We start from the raw sequence: 21,629 nt of genomic DNA, 5'->3' as shown, positions 1-21,629 counted from the left end.
TGATTGTCAACTCACGTGCGATCTGGTGATTTTTTCCCCAAGAGTAATAACGGCGCAAACATTTTCGACCAGATAGAGTTTAAAAGGTGCGCGGTAAGAAGAGACACGTTTCACCGGCTCATCCTAATATCGATTACGAAAAGCTTTGTCGATAAAGCAATAATCCACCAGAGGCAACTCTCTGCTGAAACTTTTTTTGCCAAAAATACAAAAAAAGAAAGAAAGGCGGTTGTTGAAGCCTGTAATGTTTCTTTCAATTTGGCGCAGTACGTTCTTACTTGAGTACCTAATCAGTTCCAAGAAAAGCAAGTTTTTTGTTTATTCGACACCCGTTAATTTAGGAAAGCGGATAATTCGAACGCTTTCTCTGGCTCCAGGCAGTATGCCCACTGTTCGATGACGTTAAACTTTCGTCAATTTTGCCATAGTTGGTCAAAACCCGACTAATTTGGACAATCCTTAGAGAAATGTACAACGCAAAAGAGTAAAAATGGTGTACGCTGACAAGTGAACTAACGCGGCGCAGTCCGCATCTCCATTGTAATACCGCGACCTGTACGGCCACCGATAACAAGGTAGCGGGTGGAGACGATAAGTATCAGTTACAACAGGGAGGTCTTGAGCCTTGGGAACATTGTGAACAAAAATGTGAGGGGCGAAAATGGCTGCTTTTACGCAAAGCATGCACAGTATTTAATTATTCATCAAGAAAATTAAACAGTATGGACGTTATAGAAGTTTGTTAAATGCTTTCTAGATGCTTTTGGTAATCAAGAAGTCAGTCAATTCGAATATTTTTGGTCCCATGTATTCTAAACTAATGAGCTTTTGCTGTAGAACCTAGGAACTTTACTAAGTTTATGAATTGGATGGCATCTTTTTTGGTCAGCGAACAACAAATGTGAGAAAATGTAGCGCCTCTGAATTGATACTGTGACGTGTCGGGACAAAGCTGTCGGGCGGGAGCCAAAACTCTTTGTTTCAGGAATGTTTTTTTTTTAGTTTTGGGCTGCGTAGTCACTTTCTTCGTCAATCGTTTTTCTTGCAGGCAAGTACTGAGGTTTAACGTACGAGTTGGTTTTCCCTACATGTGGCCGCTCCTGTGCCACAGAACGAGGCTCTGCTTTCGAAAGTAGTGTCACCAAGGTGCAGCCGGCAGGAAGATGCTTTGTAGACGCTCAGGATGTCTGCGAATATGGTAGCCGCACCTGCACTGTCAAAATATTGGTCATGTAGAGTGTCAGCTTCAGAAGAAATAAAGTGAAGGTTAAACCTAATTTGTCACATCGCATCGTTCACTGCCAACTGAAATGGAGCTGATTTGGCAAAATGGTTTTATTATGCGATTACGAAGAAAAGGCAATACGCCAATGGCATCAGCACTTTTAGTTCGCCTTCTTGTACAGACAACTCATTTTGGAAGGTAGTTAAAATAATAGAATAAGCAGTATCGCAATTGATAGAAATGAAGTAATTATCAAAGCAAAAAAATAGCAACAAAGGCTTAAATTTCACAGCTAAAAGTGGACAAATTTTCAAAGATAGAATATAACTTTTCTGATGTCGTAAATAGTAGTTTTCAAGATATACAGAAGTTTTCAATGTTTATCTTTTAGATACATTATTGCGGGAAGACCACCTCACGTAGGCATTATAATGACAATGACTACGCTATGTTACAGGCCTAATAAAAAAGCTTGATATGATTTAGAGAAGGAGAGAGAGAACGAAGCTTTATTGCCGTTAGATTTAAAGAGGTAGCCAATCCACGAGTCTGAACTTGATGGCCACCTCCTCTGCCGTTCGCGTGGCCTGGAGCTGAAGTGCGAGACTGGTAGAGGTCAAAAGCATCTCCCACCCCTCCGGCGAGCGATTGGCCAAGAGGTCAGAAGAGGGGTAATCTTCCCTGCAGGCCGAGAAAGTGCAAAAGAGTATAGCTATTTAGCCACAATGCGAGCATGGCAGATTGATCGTGTCGGTGTATCATCATTACTATCAGCCTGTGTACACCAACTGCAGGAGATATGCCTTTCCCATGTTCCGCCAATGAAGTCGGTGTTGTGCCTCCCTGATTTTTTATGTATATTTGCGCCGCCCATATTTTGAGCACCTATATTTGCAATGCCTCTGCAAGAGATCCGCATGGGCTGGAAACTTACAGTACATCGAAGTTTGCAGGCTGTATAGCATGAAGGGCACTGGCGAAGAAAAAAAAATAACAGCCCGATCAACAAGAAAAGTCAGAGGAGTGCCGTGTTCTACGCTCACGGAACGCGCTCAAATGAAATCGTTGTTTCTTTTTTCCTTTGATGCAACTAGTGCTGCTTTTCATTGTAACGCTGTTTCAAGAATCCTCCCGTCGAGCCGCAGAAGCAGGATACAGGGAGGAGGGTGCAGGTGGTCGCCAAGCGTCTACGCTGTGTCTAGACTGAACGTCGCTGAATGTGTGACGACCACTGGCTGGTTAGAGGCACGTTTTGGTCACTTGTGGTCGCTTTTTCCCACTGTGATTTTTACGGTGTTAAGTGGATAGGTTGGCCAATGTAAGAACGAACTTCAAAATGTTTTGGTTGTTCAACAAGTACGCAACACGCACTCTGAGTTAGGTGTATCTGGTATAAAACACTGCCGTATTATATAGCAGTGAAAGTTTGCGCACTTTTCTTTGTTTTTAGTAGCCTACCTCGGCTAATACTCAGTTTTCCCTAGAAAGACGCCGTTATTTCACATGTGCGATTCTTTTATTTGGACGCAGTCGAGAGTGTAATGACAATGGCATTGCTATTGTGCTACCAAATCAAAACTCAAACGGTGTTGAAAGAAACCAGGACAACTTGGGCACTTTCACTGTGAAAGACGTGGGGAGTGAAAGTATACGTCGGTTAATCGAAGCTCTATACTATAGTACGGCAAAATTACTTCACAAGCACCTTATTTTGATAACGTTACTGGGACATCCTGTTATCTAGAACGTAACTGTACTTTGGTAGACCACCTCATAAATATCCGTAAGCGATATAATAGTAGAGTTATGAGCCAGGGCAAGAGAGCAATATGATTCGACGACTATAATTAGTTGAGTTTTCCCCCATGCAAGTCTCCAGAAAAACAGAAGAATGATAGACTGTCTCTATATTTCTCAAATCAAGGTGTTCAGCACTGAGACAAAACAAGCCACAATAAAAAAATAATACTGCCATAGACGAATTGATACCTCGTTAAAATGAACTATCAGAAAAATTCGACAGTCAGCATTCTTTTGTTCACAAATTGGACCAAAATAAATGCAGAATGAGAAAAAAATACTTTCCTTCAGTTCAGCCAAAAGATCCTGGCGGTGAATTTTGCTCGTAGGTGAAAAAACAAACCATGCGCACGTTGGATTCACGTGCACTCTGTTGCATGCCATGCTCTCAACCGCCGCACCATGTATGTGTTCTGTGTCTTCTTCTCTGTCCTGTCCGAGATGCGCTATACCTCGAACAACATGAATAACCGACAAGCCCGCCGTGCAACTTTAGCCGCTGGAACCCTCACTCAATGCGCCCTCTCGTGGTAGCCGGGCGCGCGAGGCGATACTCATTGGTTCTGCTGGGAAGCACGGAAATTGGGAACTAAGAGGTTATACTAAAACTTCTGGAGTCGCGGTCCCGCATACCAGCCCATCTATCGAAGTGAAGCCGCGGCGGCCATATTGCTCATAGAAAAGTAGGCGGCGCCTGCCTTGTAGCGCCGTACTGCTCTGGGCGCTCGCAGCCGTGCGTTTTGTTAGAGCTAATAAAGCACTAGTCTATTATTCTTAGAAAATAAGAGAAAGTGGGAGGGACTTTAATTCACATATGCTTTAATTTTTTTTTAACTTAACAATTTAGCGCGTTGAGAAAACGCCAGGCCTGCGCGGAACGCGCAGCACAGCCGCAGCGAAGGCTAGAAGAGCGGCCTTTCAGAGCCTTTTCTAAACATTCTTTGGGATGCTACAAGCGCACTGCTGGATACCCACAGCACCATAAATAATGATCAATTTTGTGCAGTAGGCCAGAAATCATGCTATCTTTCGACATTATTTGGAGAAGCGCATGCGGTATCCGCCACGAAATTTTGTGCAACTCTTTAGTGCTGTTGCTGCTGCTGATGAAGAAATATGCATGAAATGGGTATGCGGCATAGTTTACGGTGATAAAGAACACGTTTTTTTATGACTTTGTGCATTGGCGACGCAGTAGTTACTCAATTCGCATTGTGTGACGCCTGGCTACGGCTTTGATGTTCTAAAACGCTTTATTACTCATATTGCAGCAATTATTTACCCAACATGAAGCCTGCCTAAGGCCAGTTTAGAAAAAAATTCCATTAAAAAAATTAACTGGCCTGGCTCAGTAGTAGAATACTGGGATGGCATGCAGCGTACCCGGATTCAAATCCTATTGTGTCATTGGTGTTTCAAATGCGAGGCATTTCATAGCGAATTTCCGCGACATTGAGCATATCTATCTATCTATCTATCTATCTATCTATCTATCTATCTATCTATCTATCTATCTATCTATCTATCTATCTATCTATCTATCTATCTATCTATCTATCTATCTATCTATCTATCTATCTATCTATCTATCTATCTATCTATCTATCTATCTATCTATCTATCTATCTATCTATCTATCTATCTATCTATCTATCTATCTATCTATCTATCTATCTATCTATCTATCTATCTATCTATCTATCTATCTATCTATCTATCTATCTATCTATCTAGCCACCTACGGCTTTTAACTCTCCTGGCCGTTTCGATAATGGTATCGATAACAAACTTTGTATGGCATAACATGACTGCATAAAGAACGTATTTGACTAGTCATAACATGAGAATCATGATATGTATGTCATGAATGTCATGATTTAAATTTCATGGTCTTCCGGCTTTTCTGGTGGTTTCGTTCACATAGCATGTTGCAAAAGGGGCATGATTGCATGGCAAACACAAGGGACAGACCATAACATGAAAATCATGACATGCGTGTCATGTAACAACATGACTACATTCGACGCTCATGATGCGCTCGCGGCCGTTTCGCTAGCTTCACTTATACCAAATTTAGAATTACAGTACGTTAATGGATGATGAAGGTATGTGACTGGTGCAAACATGATAATCATGAGATGCGTGTCATGTAACAACATGACTACATGCCACGCTCATGATGCGCTGGCGGCCTTTTCGCTAGCTTCACTTATACTAAATTTGTGATTATGGGGCGTGATTGGTTGACGAAGTCATGATACTGGTGCAAGCATTTTAATCATGAGATGCGTGTCATGTGAGAACATGACTACATGCCAAAGTCAAAGCGCCAATACATCTCGGCATGACCCGGCGCACGTGCGCGCCGGTATTCGTCTCGTCGCGTCACGCCAGCGTTTCCACGCCAGGCGCCGGTCCTGCCATAAACTGCGCGTTTCAGCGCGTCCGGCATCCCTCCGTCACGAAAAGAGGCAGACGCAGTGTTGTCTGGGTAACAAACACATCGGCTCGAAATTCAGCATGTCGCATTTCGCGCCGGTTGCCGACGGGCCGCGCCGACGGACGCTGGCTCCTCCGGTCACGCCTGGCGTCCGTCGCTGTGCCTAGCGTGCGCGTGCGTCAACCTTCCGTTGGAGTACAGTGAGCCCTTCACGACGCGCTCATAGTCGTTTCGCTAGCTCGACATATACCGAATTTAGTGTTACGTGATGTCAATTAATGACGAAGGTATATGACTGGTGCAAGCTTGATAATCTAAACACGCATGTCATGTAAAAACATTACAGCATACCACGCTCATAGCATGCTCACGGCCGTTGCGCAAACTTCCCATATACTAAATTGGGTATCACGTATTGTGAATAGATGACGAAGGCAAACGACAAATCCAAACATGATAATTAAGACACGAAAGTCATGTACGACATAATTTACCCACACCTCGTAACGTTGTGCTGATTTTAAAGTGACATATCAACTTTCCTTATTCGTGCTTCACATATCTTCAATTCCCACTGTGCGTGGAATCTGCTAACTTTTTATCTCCAGGTCGAGTTGTTCTTTGAAGCTAACTGGCCAAGATTTCACACGCCTCAAGTTCTCTATATACAGAACCTTCTTGACAACTCAACTGTCCATATTGGTGACGCATTTCCTATCAGTGAAAGCAACAGCTCTATCAAAATACAGTCTGACGAAATTTTTTTCAAAACAAGCAAAACTAAGGTCGCGCCACCTTTTAAAATCCAGTTTGAGTGAATATCTCGTTCATTCACCCATATAGACAGTCATTGCGATAAATGCCTCTCAAAACGACAAAAAATGTGGAATAGAGATCATTGCTCCTAATCTAAATTGTTCATTTTTTCTGCGCCTTTCAGGTTTTGTACCAATTTTCGTAGCAGAATTTTCGCGATACTGTTAGCTCTCTACAAATTAACAGCATCCACTAGTTTGGCCGTAACAATAACTAATTCACTGTCGGTGTGTTTTTCTCTCACTGCAAGTGAGAACTCTCAAATGCTGAGTGCTTTCCAACCATTAGTTTCACCATATGAGGATTAAATTTGTGTGGGTACCGGGGAGAGAGAGAAAAACTTTATTGTACCTATGTACATGGAGTATGGGGGTGGTGGCATGGTGCGAGCCATAAAGAACCTTTTCTCAGAGAAGTGGTGGATGCGTTAGCTAAGTGTCAGTTAAGTGGCATGGTTGTTCGCTTATTACCATCATCTAAATTTATTAGAGGGGCAAAATTTAGGAGGAAAATGATGTCAGAAGAATTTTCTTTGTTTTATATTTTGAACACAGTGGACTTTCAACACCTAAATTATCGTTGGAATAGTAAAATATGTCACACGCGTTCAGTTGCAGTCGCAATCAGAAGGATGCAGTGTCAAACTCCTTGCAATATTTTTATTTACAGAGAGCTTGCCCTATTTGTTAGTTTTGTGGAGTCTTTGATTCAGCGAACCCTTGTCTAACATATTCTAAAAGATACGACACAATGCACAAAATTACTTTAGATTCCGTCTTTCGTCTCGTATGATTGGAGTTAAGCACTCCAAATGTGCTTTCTGTGGAGGCTTTGTCCCTAAGATTCTGTAACGGGATAGTTGGCGATGCCTGGCAGGAGTTTAATGAAGCTTCAAAACGATTCAGACAAAATGACACGTTATTACTTCTAAACTACTTGTTTCCAAATCGCTTCATTTCTTAACGTACTTATTGTTGTTTCTGAAATTATTTGCATCATTTTTCATATCTCTTATTTCTAACTATCAATTAGCAATATTTATTTTTGTCTTGATTCTCTCATCAGTTTAAACGATGAGCTACGAACAGCATTTCATTAGAACTATCCGGTTCTTGGCCGATCTTCCAGCGTGGTGTGTGCAGCAGATTCTAGACTACTTTTCTTCCTTTCGGCTGCTGGGTCTCCGGGCCTAATAAAAGGTCATCCAAACCAAAACCTAATACGTGGTGGAGATTGCTCTTCAATCCCCCGTCATCCTCCCGACAACTACACTTCCCAGAGCTACGTTGAGGTGGGCGCTTGGGCCAGGTATCCGGAAATATGTCAAAGCAAGGTTAAGTTGGTGCTGCAGCTGTTCCCAGTCCCCTACCACATGCCACGCCTCCTCACGTCGGTAACAGCCACGAGCCTGTGCCCCATCGTTTCGCTGGTATGCGCGGGGAAGTAGTGGACGACTGACTGGAGGATTTCATACGTGTCTGCTCTGCTAATCAGTGAGATAACACCTAGAAACTCGCCGAGGTCTCGTTTTACCTTACTGCTCTCGCAAAGACGTGGTTCCTCAACCACCTGATCAGCATGCCCGAGTGGGCTGCCTTCAAAGACGAGCTTCGCCAAGTGTTTGGCACACCAACTGTTCGTTCAGCTCTCGCACAGAAAAGTCTCGCAGCTCGGAAACTGCACATCGATGAGTCCTATACATCCTACATCGAGGATGTTCTTGAAGTTTGCCACCGGGTAGATTCATCAAACGCCAGAGTAGGACAAGGTACACCACCTTCTTAAGGAGATTGAACCTATCGCATTCAATGATCCTGCCATGAAGAATACGGCTCCCATTGCTGACGTTGCACAACCTGTCAACGCCTCCACGAACTCGCGTCAGTTTACCTGCAGACAATGACGCAACACGTTCTACCGCGGACGCAGACCTACGTTGCGTAGTAACAGCAATCATACGCGAAGAATTACAATCACTAGAATACTCACTACCTTCTGTGAGCCCAATCAGCCTTCTGCAACGGCCTTGTGCGATGTCATCAGTGAGGAGCTGACGTCCATGATCAAGATGCGATTATGATAATGTGCAGAAGAAGAAGAAGATGGGTAAAATAAATGCCCTCAGTATCTTCACCAAAGCAGTCTATCAGTTGTGCGCTGCATGCTAAGAGCATATTCATAGGATGGTCGCTGATTTGCTAGTCACGCTCCTTCACTGCAGCAGATAGTAAGTTGAAAAACGATTAGGTTAAAACATTTTCAGTATCGCTTGTAGTTCAAACGTGATTTTCGCGGTACTCCGGTGTATGCAGTGTCTCCTGAGGGTGTCTACCGGTTGCGAGTCAGTGGTTGTCACGTTGGAGGCCACCAGATGTCAACGGGAGTACATTAACAACTAAGGGCGCTGTAGCCACTAAACGCCAATGGACAATATACATATAAATGAGTATTATACATTGATATACATCTTTAAAGACGTGCTTCACTTTCGTGCATTATACCAATTGCTATTTCTAAGGGATAAACCACATTTTTGTTAACGTGAATGAAGGAGCTTTCACCACCCAAACTAAAAATACCCGTTTCGTTTGTCCTGGCGCTTGGTTGCTGGAACAGCCTAGCAGAAGATAGCTTCACGAGACTGTTCCTGGCGTGTATGCACGTATTCTGAATAATTTAGCCGCTGTTAAACGCCGCTTATTGACTGTACACTCGATGCTCACGCTCACAGGTTCAAAACACGAGGTGTGTAACACTTTACAGAAATACAGCAACCAGCTATGATATGTTTTGCTTTCCACCTCCACAAACGTTGATAAAGTTATCTCCTAAACAGCAAGACTAGTAAAGTTTGTAACAATGTCTTGAGCCCATGTCAAGTGAATGCCAATAAAATAGCTTTGACCTGTGGAAAAATATATGTAGGGCAAACAGGGCATTGCTTTACTGACCGAGTGAGACATTATAAAGTATGGTCATGCTAGCCATATGGCTTCGCATTGCAAGGAATGCAATTGAAGTTGTCTATTACACGAGCCAAAGTTTCCAAAGAAAGCGGAAACGAAAAATAAAAGAAAGATTGTAGAAGCGCTTTTCATCAGCAAGCCCACCGACTCATGCATCCGTACATCATCAATTTACCTATTTGACGAGAGCATTCATTTCTCAGTTAACACTACTAAGCATAATCACTCACGTCTTGTTACATGTGCCATGGATCTTGCAGGGAACTGCGAGAAGCTGACTTTTCGACACTGCTGGGCCTGCTCAGTACACCAACTCGTTCTTGTTTCACGAAGGGTTATGCTCCCTGTTCTGATTGTCAAGGGGATCCACATGACAGTTTATGCCCACTCAGTAACGTTGCCAGTGCTGTTGAGCTATGCTAGCAATGCACAGCAATTTTGGCAACGGTGATGCTGGTCTTCAACACGAGAAGTTCTCGTTGGCCAAGGCTTTGGAAAGAGACGCATTTCGTATTTGGTGCTTTTCATCTGGCCAAGTAGCAAAGCGATCAGCAGTCTCTCTCGCTGCCAGCAGCCTCCCGTGGGCAGCACGCTTCGGCTGCGGGGCAAGTCGCGACACTGGTAGGTGGAGGCTGTAGTATTGCTGCGTGGGTGTCTTTCCATCACCAGGCGTGATATATTTTGAATACACAAATGCAGACCACTTGATTACTGTTAGCGCCACTCGGCCGGGCCACCCTGCACGGCTCATCAAAGCTCCCTAATTTATTAGCTGCAATGTTTGGAACAATAAAGGGCAGTTCTCTGGGTTGGCGATGATTATTTGATCCATAATATCCAAACTCAAAGTGCTTATAAGTTGCCTTACTGATTATTTTCTGTCATAAATATCCCACATTACTGCTTGGCGGCTTTCGACGGCAATGGGATGTTTTCTGAAGTTGCAAATGAGCGATGTCGACTAAGCGACGGAATTGTAAGTGATGTTTTATTGTGGTAGCAATTATATGGGCACTCTCGGCCGGATTTCACTATCGTCGTCATCGACGTCGATGTGGGCATCACCGTCACTCACCGTATATGTATGCGTGTCTATGTATATCAAATCGCAAGAAGGAAGAAAACCCTCAAGAAGGCTCCAGCGCGCTTTATCGAACGTGGAACCTCTGAGTAGTCAATACGAAGCGTTAACGACTGAGCCACGAAAAAGCACGTCCTTGAAAGTTCAAACGGCAAGCTATTTATATCTACTGACTCGGGAAATTTACCGAACTCCTAACATGGGCCACGTCGCAAGCCAAGGACAGACCGTTGATCATTGCCGGTGACTTCAATGCGCACAACAACGTCTGTGGCTACGCTACCAACGACAGAGGAGGTATTGCATTTGGGGATTGTGTGGACAACCTCAGCTTGATGTTAATCACGATTGATTGACTGATATGTGGTGTTTAACGTCCCAAAACCACCATATGATTATGAGAGACGCCGTAGTGGAGGGCTCCGGAAATTTTGACCATCTGGGGTTATGTTATTCACGAACTCAAGGTTCCCGAAACGCAAAGGCAATTTTGTTCAGCGAGACCACCCCCGACCTGACGTTCCTGGGAAACGCGGAAGGGTTGTGGGACAATCTGCACGAGGACCTTGGCAGTCACTGTTCCATCCTAGAAATCAACGTCCACATCACACAAGCTCCACCGAAGATGTACAAGTACGTCGACTGGGACCTTTTCTAAATAATAGGGTGTAGCGAGGACAGACAAAGAGAAACCTTCGAAGAGCTTCTGAAAAATGAGAAAAGTACGGTGGCAAAAGCCACTATAAAAATTGCCCCCCCCCCCCCCGAATCTACATGTTACACTGTAAATGTCGTAGAAAGATTATAGTTTTGCGTCTGGAGAGAGTGAACAAAACGTTTATTTGATGTTCTGCGCAATAAAATTGGGGAATAGTATTCTGCAGGCGCCGCGTTAGAGTACCTCGAGTGTGCGGTAGAGGCAAACAAGCGCATCTAGGCACGTTAGACACAAGTGCCATCTGGCAGTTATCTTCGAAAACGAAGGCGTGCAGCCCGCGGAGAAAGATGTGCGCCAGTCTCGGAGTTGACAAGGTGTACAACGCAAAGCAACGGGCAGGTGACGGGCAGGTGACCATCGTGGCGTCGTAGCAAAGCGTTGGAAACACCTTTATGAGCGTCGCGTTGCACTGTTAGCGCGATTAAACGCTACATTCCTTAGAGTTACTTGTGTGTGCCTCTTCTAGTATAAAGGCAGACATAGAAAACATCGAAGCGTTGTTGTGGTGCCTCAGATATGCGCAATAATTGCTTTTTAATTGACAATCGCACAACTATCAACGCTAAACCTTGAGCAATATTGGTTGGCGCTGCGGATGGGGTTGGCCGTTTGGTGCCGTTTGAGGTATCAATAGGGCGGACAAACAGACAAATCTACAGACAGACAGACCAACAGACAGACAGACAGACAGACAGACAGACAGACAGACAGACAGACAGACAGACAGACAGACAGACAGACAGACAGACCAAATTTTTTCCGTCGAAGGTCCCCAAGAAAGACTATCGTCTTTAAATTAACCTTGGACCTGGAGGTGCCAGCCATGGACTCCAGACTCGCACTCCTGCTGGAGGAGAAGAATGCGCTGAGAGAATAGTGGAAAAGCGGAAGCTAAACAGAAGGCTGCCATCTGAATTACAATAAATAAAAAAAAAGATCGAATAACATTCCAAAAAGCTGAATGCACAACAATGGGAGGAGTTTTGTAATGAGGCGGATGATAAAATGAGACGGGGAAGCAAGTGGAGTCTTTTCAAGAACCTATAGGCCCACAATAACACACCGACTAAAAGCAATACCCAGATGATGCTCGATAGATTCTTCAATCTACACATGAATGAAGTCACTAGTCCCAGTACTTTGCTGACACCCTCACAGACATATACCTGCCGACAGAAAGCAAATCAGTCCCCTGGGATGACTCGACACGTGAGTACAAGAGGACACTTCAATGATCACTCACTGGATCGTTCATTCGAGGTCTCAGAGATTGTGCACGCCCTTCATAGCCCAAACGGCCACTCAGCGCCTGGTCCAGATGGACTGACAAACTGCTCAGAAATTTAGATAACCAAGCCATCAAAATCACTAAGAACAAACAAATGAACGATGTCTGGGCTGCTGGCCATGTACCGAATGAATATTGAACTGCCAATATAATTCTCATCTTTGAGCCCGAAAAACCGCTCCATGCCGAGAACTTGAGACACATTGTTTTACTTCCTGCCTCGGTAAGGTTGCGGAACATGCCATATTAATTAAATTATAGAGCACATTGAAGAAAACAGCCTTTTTCACCACAAACTTATAGACTTCCGAACATCATTGTCAACACAAGACGCCAAGCTCGTCCCGAGGAGCGCCGTCATAGACAAGAAATCAAGGTACGTAAAAGGCATCCTAGCGCTTGACCTAACCAAGATCTTTGACACGGTCAGGCACGAGGACATCCTCAACGAAATCTTCACTTCAAATCTCGGAGTAAAATTCCACAACCATGTGAGATTATTTTTAGCTGACCGGACGTCCACCATAGATATCGCATACAAGAGAAGCCGAAAGAAGAAGCTAGAGCATATTGGCACTCCCCCAAAGTTCAGTGCTTTCACCATTACTTTTCAACAACGCAATGCATGATCTGTCGAACCAACTCTCGAAAGTCCATGGGGTAGGACACGTGATTCACGCGGATGACGTTACCATCTGGTTTGCAAGCGGTCCATCAGGCACCCTGGAGAAGAACCTGCAACCTGCGCTGGACACCACACAAGCTTTCCTTCAAAATACGGGGCTGAAGCTATCTTCCAAGAAATCAGAGCTCCTTCTGTGTAAACACGGCCCCAGGAAGACACAGCTCCTTAGGTCCTCCCCCCTCACCTACACACCAAGGACGGATGTATTAATCCAAGATGTAACACAATCAAGGTCCTGGGCATGGTCGTTGGTGCTCACAGCGGTGACAACGTGGAGGCCCTCAAACGTACAGAGAAGAGTGTCCTCAACTTCGCCAGGGCATTATCAAGCGTCTCCATTAGAGGGGCTGCTCTGAAACAGGGGAACCTCATGAAAGAATTCCACGCCTTTCGCGTCAGTCACGTGACGTATGCCACCCCTTTCCTCAAATGGAAGAAGACAGAGCTCAACAAAACGGATACAGTAAATAAAACAGGACTGAAAAGGGTCCTGAGCCTTCTTCGCAACTTCAGTACAGAACGACTCCTGCAATTGGGCCTGCACAATACAGCTACTGAACTCTTTGAGGCACAAGCGGCATGCCCAGACTAGTCGGCTCTCACTTTCAAGGATGGGCAACGAGATCGTGTTAGAAGCCGGCCTTCAGCCCCTCTTCATGCCACCAGAGAAGTCTCAACTTTGCACACATGCCATGAAAGCGACAACAGTTCACCCGATCCACAATGAAGGACAAACAAAAGCAAGAGCCAACGCCATACTCGCTGAGATCATGCGCAATGATACGCAGGTCCTTTTCATTGATGCGGCAAAGTAGTGGAATTGATGTGCCTACGCAGTCTTCGTGGTGGATGCCCAGGGCTCGCTCGTCAACGCAGCCACAGTTGCTACCAACTTCACCCACAAAGCAGGGGAAATCGCCATCGCCCTTCGAAGCTGCACGGGGAGCCTCGGTCATTTACTCGGACTCTAGAACAGCTATGAGAACTTTTTCGGCGGCCCTAGTCTTTTCGAAGGCAGCTACGGTTGTTAACAGGCTTTTCAACCACGAAACGAAGAAGGAAAATTTCCTGCCCTCACACATCACATGGTTCCCGGCTCACATGGGAAACAATCCCGGCTTTTCTGGCTGCAACCCAAAGTCTGGCAGCTTTCGCCATGCAACCCAAGCAAGCGGGCATACCAACAGCGCGCAAACTCACTTTCCACGTCTGTGGTCCGCCCCCTCGCATCGATGGAGCCTGCAGGAACCTTGATCACAAAGACCCGCTAGTATCATATCGCAAACTCACCTCTCATCATAGAACAAAACATTGAACTTTTCCTCCTCCTCACACAAATCTGTAAACAGCAGAATCAATCACTCACAGACTGTTGCAGACTCGTACATAACTGAAACCTACGGACCTTAGCCTGACTTCTACAATGTATATCCACACTGTGGCAACGAATATAAAAGTTTCGACCACATGCTTTAGCTGTGCCCTGCCAACATGAGTACAAAATTTTCTGACCAGTCCTCCTGGGACTCCGCCACTCCAAACAAAAAGCTCATCGCTCAGCTCAAGGCGGTCAAGGGTGCCCGGGCCGTCACCGACAGACTCTGTCTACCGGTTTCGACCTGGGTGGAGCGGCCGGATTGACAGGCGGGGCTTTCGGCACCGCTTTCTTTCTTTTCAGAACCACAATAAAATTCACACTCATTCACTCACCTCTAGCTTCTGGTGATGAGAATCTCGAGGGGGAACTATCGTGTTTTCAGCATTACCAGCAAGATGGCGCGTAAAGCGCGTGGCGGCACGTGCTTTCATCTACCACGTATACTTGGCTCCGCACAGAGGAATAGGTGGACTCTTGCTCGCGCACGCATATCTCACGGTGGGTAAGATTGTACATCTTGGCTGGCCTGTGGCTTTAACTGGTACAATTCTGTGGTAGTTACCGGGCGCACAAAGGTCACTGCAATTGTTGCACAGCCTCTTTTTCGAAAAGAGCGTGCTTTTCAGACACAGCGAAGTAACAACTTAGACGCTTATTGGCGTTTATCTATGCCCGTGAGTACGTTTCATGCGTTATTTGTGCGTTAGAAACGCAATGCACGTTTTGATATGCTTACCATTCTGCACGTGACCTTCCACTTTGTAGCTATCGCGTTCATTGCTTCGTCTTTATGGCAAAGCTGTGACTTTTAAGACTATTACCTAGGCGAAAGGTCTTGCTTGGCTGTTAAACATAGCGAAGAATAAAACAGATGGTTTAGGTATATTAGAGCACTCTGAATAAGTTTCGTGGCACTTTTTTTGGGATACTAGTTTAGGAGCATGAATTTCGGAATCTAACAACCTCACCCACTCTGTAGCCAAACGTCATGGTTGTGCAAAGCTAAGCGCTTCGGAAGACTAGGAGGATGAAAAAGTCTTAGAAGAACTCCCCACAGGAAGGTGATGACGAGTCAACACAGTGATATTGGAGAGCTCTAATTGGAGGAGGTTACTTATTTAGCACAACTCGAAGATACAAAATACACAGGGCAACCAATACAAAACATAGAAAGTAATGTTTGTGGGAATGGAATGCGCACACTTCTTTGATGGCTTGTTTGCCGACTAAAGCGTGCGCTGAACCCATGTGGCACGAGCACCTGTAACCGCCATTAATCGGCGACTTTGATGCTGTGGCTACTACACCAGGCCTTCCACTCTGACGTAAGCAAATCGTTGTGCAAGAACTAGTATTCCCACTACAAAAAAGCTTAAAAAATTGAAGTTTCAGCCTCCACACGGAAAACTTCTTCACAATGAGAACCAAAAAATAATAATGTCTCCTATATGCACTGTAAAATTACTTTAAGGTCAGAGTAAAACGCTCGCCCTCTAGCGTCCCCCTATTCAGAGCAAATTTTTCTCCGGACCTCCGGAGCAGAGCTTTTTCTTCGGCTGGCCAGAGGAATAGCTTGATGCACCCGTAGTACTTTTAACAAACATTTCACTCCGACCGACAGGAGAAATTGCGTGGCGCAGCAGGAGTACTTTTTTTTACCTTTCCTTCCGGCTGACCGGAGTGATTACGTGAAACCTCCGGAGCATTTTTTCCGGGGTTTTCACTCCGTCTATCTGGAGCTTTTGTGTGACGCCTCCGGAGAAATTTCGCGGGTTTTCACTTTGGCTATCCGAAGCTTTGGTGTGGCACCTCCGAAGTATTTTACGAATGTATACTTACTTCGTCCGGACAGAATTTCTGTGAAGTTGATCAGTATTTTTAAGCAGTTGTTTATTTATTGTATGTTGATCGTTTAACGCATCGTTTAGGTGAAAGAAGTCTCAATTTTCATGCAAGTATTGCAGAGTTACTGTGTTTTTTTCACAGAGTTCTAGAAGATGAAATTAAAAACAGACTTGAGTTCTTATTGCTTGATTTATTCGAAATAAGGTGCAGTTTCTTATTGATGACCCATTCTGTGGGAAAAGAAAGACAACAAACATGCAAGAAAACCACAAAAACGAAACACAACACAGATAACATGAAATCAACAGCACACAAATTTTACGCGCACTGCTTTAAAATAAAGTCTATAATGCTGCGAAAGAATCCACGACAAAAATAAAATCGTGGCCACAAGGAACAACTCATCGCAATCCCCGGAAGACCATTCATCAGATTTATCGATGATGCAAGAATTCAGCTCATTGCTTCCTGCATATTTTGCCTAAAAATGATTCTACATGAGAACTGCAAATCATGTGGGAAGCACAAAAACAGAGAACACTGAAGTCACGGACACTCAATAAAGCCTATACAGCCTGTGAGTCTAAGAACCAATATCTAAAATGGACCACACACACAGACGAAAAAAAAACAGGCTTGATGAACGTTCAATATCAAAAAGCACAACCTCTGTACTCCAGTGTCAGGGAGCCGCTACATGGTAAGAACACACTTTAGTTAGACGAACAAAGTTCAAAACTCGTCAAAGTTTTATATATATTTCTTAATCGATTGTTCTATTTTCAATCAAAGGCAATTTTTCGAATAAAGTAATTTAATTTCAATGCTCTGGCAGACAGCATCAGGAATGCCCCTCCTGATGATTTCCTAAGTTAATCAAATAATAATGCTAAATAATATAGTCCCATTTTATTACGCGCTCATCTTCATTCTTCTAGCAAAGTAGGCCCTTACAGTTTGCATGGTTGCCGCCTGTATTTAGGAAAAGCATAGCTCTATCTTTTTTGCAAAATACTTTTCCAGGGAGGTTACCATTGTTTTTGTTTTTTTTAAATTTTGCACTGCCCGCTTTGTTTTGATACTTCTAGCGAACACTTTTAAAGTAGTTCTTGCGTGAGCATATATTTCTTCAGGACGAACAACCTCAAGCTCAAAATAAAGAAACGTTCACAACAATGTAGCAAAACAAAAGGTACAAACATTACGCTCTCTAATCCAACTGCATTTTACACATACTAACAGAAATAAGGGAAGACCGACCACTTTTCTCAACTTACAGGTCCGTGAAAACGTTCGGAGGCCACCGTAAGGTGATGCGCGTGGAGGTGTCACGGCATGCCTACCAGGATTCCAGAAATATTCTTTTGCCATGTTCCGTTCAAAGGCCCGCGTTGTTGCTTTTTTCAGATCAAAATTACGTCTCAGCACTGTTTGTACTTTCCTCTTCCGCCAAAAGAACTGCAGTCACAGCCATCGTAGCAGGACTGAAACGAGAAAAAAAATTCAGCAGCAGGATTGTACTCTCTCCCATTATCAACACAGAAAACACGCCTTGCTTCTCGAAAAAGCGCCTTCTCCTTTCTCTTTTTTTTCACTACCAGGTCCCGTCCATCTTTGAAAGTTAAGTCGGGCTACCTTATGGGCTAGCTTCATTACCACACTCCCCCTTTCACAGAAACGTCGAGTGCTTCACAACTCACCCTGACAAGCAACTTCTCTCTTTCTTTTTTTCCTTCACCCCTCTCTTTCTTGTCCCGAAAGCGCCACGTTCCTCAAGGAGTACAGTATGCTTCTATAGCTTAATATCTCAGATACCACTTATCCAATCAAAATAACTTTTTCACCGTTACCAGCGCGTGTATGCGTTACAAAAACGTGTGTTAAACACAACGACCTACCTCAATTTACTACATTTATAAGGAATTAACGATGATTACAGTTAGTAATTTTTTATTATTTAGGCTTACATAATATATCAAAATAATTCTTACGCAGTGGCAGAGCTTGACCTGGCGTTTATTGATATAGAAAGAGGAAAATGTTACACGTGTACATACAAGAACAAAAAGATCTTTCAATCATTTGGATTTACCTATAGCAATTAATAAAGGTCTAAAGAATCAACCCAAAACTATGATAATTTGTAATGTTGCATATCTAATCAGCATTTCAAATATTACAGTAACTTGATTCATTTACCCAAGTTATATTAAAAAAACATGTAGTCCAAAGAACGCATTATTAGAATTCCGCTTACTTTTTTTTCTGACATCTTATAAAACTAGCCTAATTTTTATCACATGTCTGATCTATCAACCCGAAAATACCCAATCCTAGCACTACCTGACAAGAATAACACAGATAATTCAAAAAGAGGTCACTCACCAGTTTTGCACCGCACCAGAGACGTCCAGGCTGCTCAACAGTCGCGAGATACCAAAGTGTCGTTCGCTGCCCGGAACTTCCACACGATTGAGGTTCCCAGAACACCCTTCTGTCGTTGACAACCTTCGTTGCCGCTTTTAGTCGCCTGGGATATCCAGAAAGTGCACAGAACGATTTCCTTTTCCCGAATGTGGCCGAACGCTTCGCACAATCCTCACTCCACTGGCTTGGTCTGCGTCATGTTTGTTTGTGGGGAATGACGGCTGCCATCCGGCGAGGCTGCCTACGTCCCTCTTCCAACAGGCAATGAAAGCCGCATAGCAATGTGCTGGAGCAATTACGAAACATCCACCGGAGCAGTTGCGCTTTAACCACCATAGCATTGTCAAGGAATTGGCCCCGTTTTCTTCTCGTTTCCTTTCTCCGTCACTCACCGGGGGAAAGTGGTGGAAAACCAATGCGTGTGCTCCGGTACATTCCGGTTTGAGTGGGGTCACCGGAACAGAGCGGAAGCGTCATCCCCCGAATCCTCGCAGCTGGGTATATTTTTGTTTACAGTGTAGGTTTCAGCACCCGACGCACGCACCATGCGTAGGACGAGAGAAGGTTCCCATAATTGCGATTCGGTGTCTGGCTATCATTGTCACAGGGCCATGACGCTGACGACGGTTCTATGACGCCTCTGTCTCAAGACATTTAGACACAGGCGTGACTTATTTTTCTTCTGCGTTGACACTCGGGTTTGGTCACTTAGGGGTGTGGGGTCGGTCATAGTTGCTGTTGCAGGTACAGGAACGACACTTTATAAAAACATTGGTGAACGAGCACGTGCATGCGCAAAACGAACAAAGCAAGCACAGCAAGCTCGTTTTTTAAAGACCATAGTCTTTCGTAGGGTACTTCGACGCAAAAATTTTGATCTGTCTGTCTGTACGCTTGTCTGTTTGTCTGCCGTACCATTCTTCAAACGACACGAAGTGATACCCCAAACGGTCAACCCCATTCGCAGCGCCAACCAATATTGCTCAAGTTTCTGGATTCATACTTGTGTGATTGTGGATTAAAAAGAAATAAGTGCGCATATCTGAGGCACCATAACAACACGATAATATTTTGAATATGTGACTTTCACTAGAGAAGGCACACATAAGTAATTTTAAGAACTGTAGCGTTCATCATGCTGCACTGACAGTGCAACGCGACGCTCAAAAAGGCAAGTGTTTCGAACGTTTTGCTAAGACAACATGGTGGTGGGACCTGCCGGTCGCTTTGCGTTCTACACCTTATCGCCTGCGAGACAGGCGCGCACCTTCATTTTGCGGGCACGGCACGAATGCAAGCATGGTGTTCAACGTGTTCGTATTTGCTAGTTTGCAGGTTCCGCTTTTCATCACCGCTGCGAATTCAAGTGCAACTGCCACATTCACCAAGACGGAGCACGAGCCACCGTTCTCAAGCTATCTGGATTTCTCACCGATGCCGCTTCTATCCACGTGCAGCAAAGACGCCTGTATCGGAAGCATCTACCAATCAACGACATTCACGCCGTGGACTGCTGCCGACTTAACTAGCCCACCGGACGCCCACCTACTCAGTTGCGGATACGGCACGAATGCGAGCATGGTGTTCAAAGTGTTCGTATTTGCTAGTTTGCAGGTTCCGCTTTTCGTCACCGCTGCGAATTCAAGTGCAACTGCCGCATTCACCAAGACGGAGCACGAGCCACCGTTCTCAAGCTATCTGGATTTGTCACCGATGCCGCTTCTATCCACGTGCAGCAAAGACGCCTGTATCGGAAGCATCTACCAATCAACGACATTCACGCCATGGACTGCTGCCGACTTAACTAGCCCACCGGACGCCCACCTACTCAGTTGCGGATACGGCACGAATGCAAGCATGGTGTCCAACGTGTTCGTATTTGCTTGTTTGCAGGTGAGGCACGACACTTCATCATTGAAAAGCAATCATTTGTCACTAATAGTCGTGCCGTGCCCCCGAAAACTGGCGTTGATAGTGTGCGATTTTTGGTCTATATTTCTTAAGCTTGTCACAAGTGGTGACGTCGAGTTGAATCTGGGCCCGAGCTCAAACTCAGATGACAAACTTGAGCAGATTTCGCAAAATTGAAGGAGCAGTCAAAAACATTAGCCGACATTAAACGGGATCAGAGAGCAGTCTAAAAGGATGTAAAAGAAAATGGTACTGCCATAAAAAACATTGAAGACCGCCTAGCTAAACTTGAGTCCTCTCTGTCTAAACTGGATGAAGCACAACAAACAGCAACCCGACTGAACGAAGTAGTCGAAGTGTTATCTAGGATGGTTGATGACATTGAAAATCGCCAGTGCTGCAATAATCTTGTTATTTTCGGCCTGCATGAGCAGGACAGGGAAACACAGGAAGACCTGACGAAAGTGGTACAGGACAAAATAAAATCTGTCATCGGTTTATCGCCTAAAAGCGTGGAGCGTATCAGCCGCATTGGAAAAAGACAGACAAAAGCGCGACCTGTTATCCTCCGACTATAGGACTTGAAGGAAAAGCAGGAAATCATGCGTAACTGTTACAAGCTAAAGGGTTCGCACGTCTCAATCAGTGATCACTTTTCAAAACGCGTGCTACACAGCAAAAAGTGTCTTTGAGAAAGCGCTAAAGACGAGAAGTTGAGTGGAAAGCGGGTGCGCCTAGCTTACGATAAGCTCTACGTAGACGGCAAAGCGCATTACTGGGACGATTCCACTGATTCGCGTAAAGAGTGCCGAAACGCTCGCCATTACGAGAAAGAAACCAGCTTGGACGGCAGTGGAAATTTTTCCTGACTAGTTAACAGTTATGAATGTTAATGCATAAAGTATCTGTAACAAGTCATCACTCTTTGAGGCTGCGCTCTTTGAACAAGAACCGGATGTTGTAATCATTACAGAAACCTGGTTAAGCGAATCAGTTGAAAATACTGAGTTCCTGCCTCCCAATTATACTGCCTGTCGCAAAGACCGAGA

General features: G+C 44.6%; 1 protein-coding gene across 1 annotated transcript in view; it reads right to left on the bottom strand.

Annotated features, from left to right (window-relative positions):
- Positions 1-21,629, bottom strand: part of LOC119167686 (chymotrypsinogen B) — a 495,108-nt gene that overhangs the window by 24,684 nt on the left and 448,795 nt on the right. Inside the window, exon 9 of the mRNA XM_037419206.2 lies at positions 1,072-1,208. Within this exon, the coding sequence (XP_037275103.2) occupies positions 1,072-1,208 (137 nt within the window). The remainder of the gene's footprint in view (positions 1-1,071; positions 1,209-21,629) is intronic.

This window comes from Rhipicephalus microplus, chromosome 6 (assembly GCF_043290135.1).
Source record: "Rhipicephalus microplus isolate Deutch F79 chromosome 6, USDA_Rmic, whole genome shotgun sequence".
NCBI lineage: Eukaryota > Metazoa > Arthropoda > Arachnida > Ixodida > Ixodidae > Rhipicephalus > Rhipicephalus microplus.
Note: the sequence above shows the minus strand (reverse complement) of the source record. Positions and strands in the feature narration are given on the sequence as shown.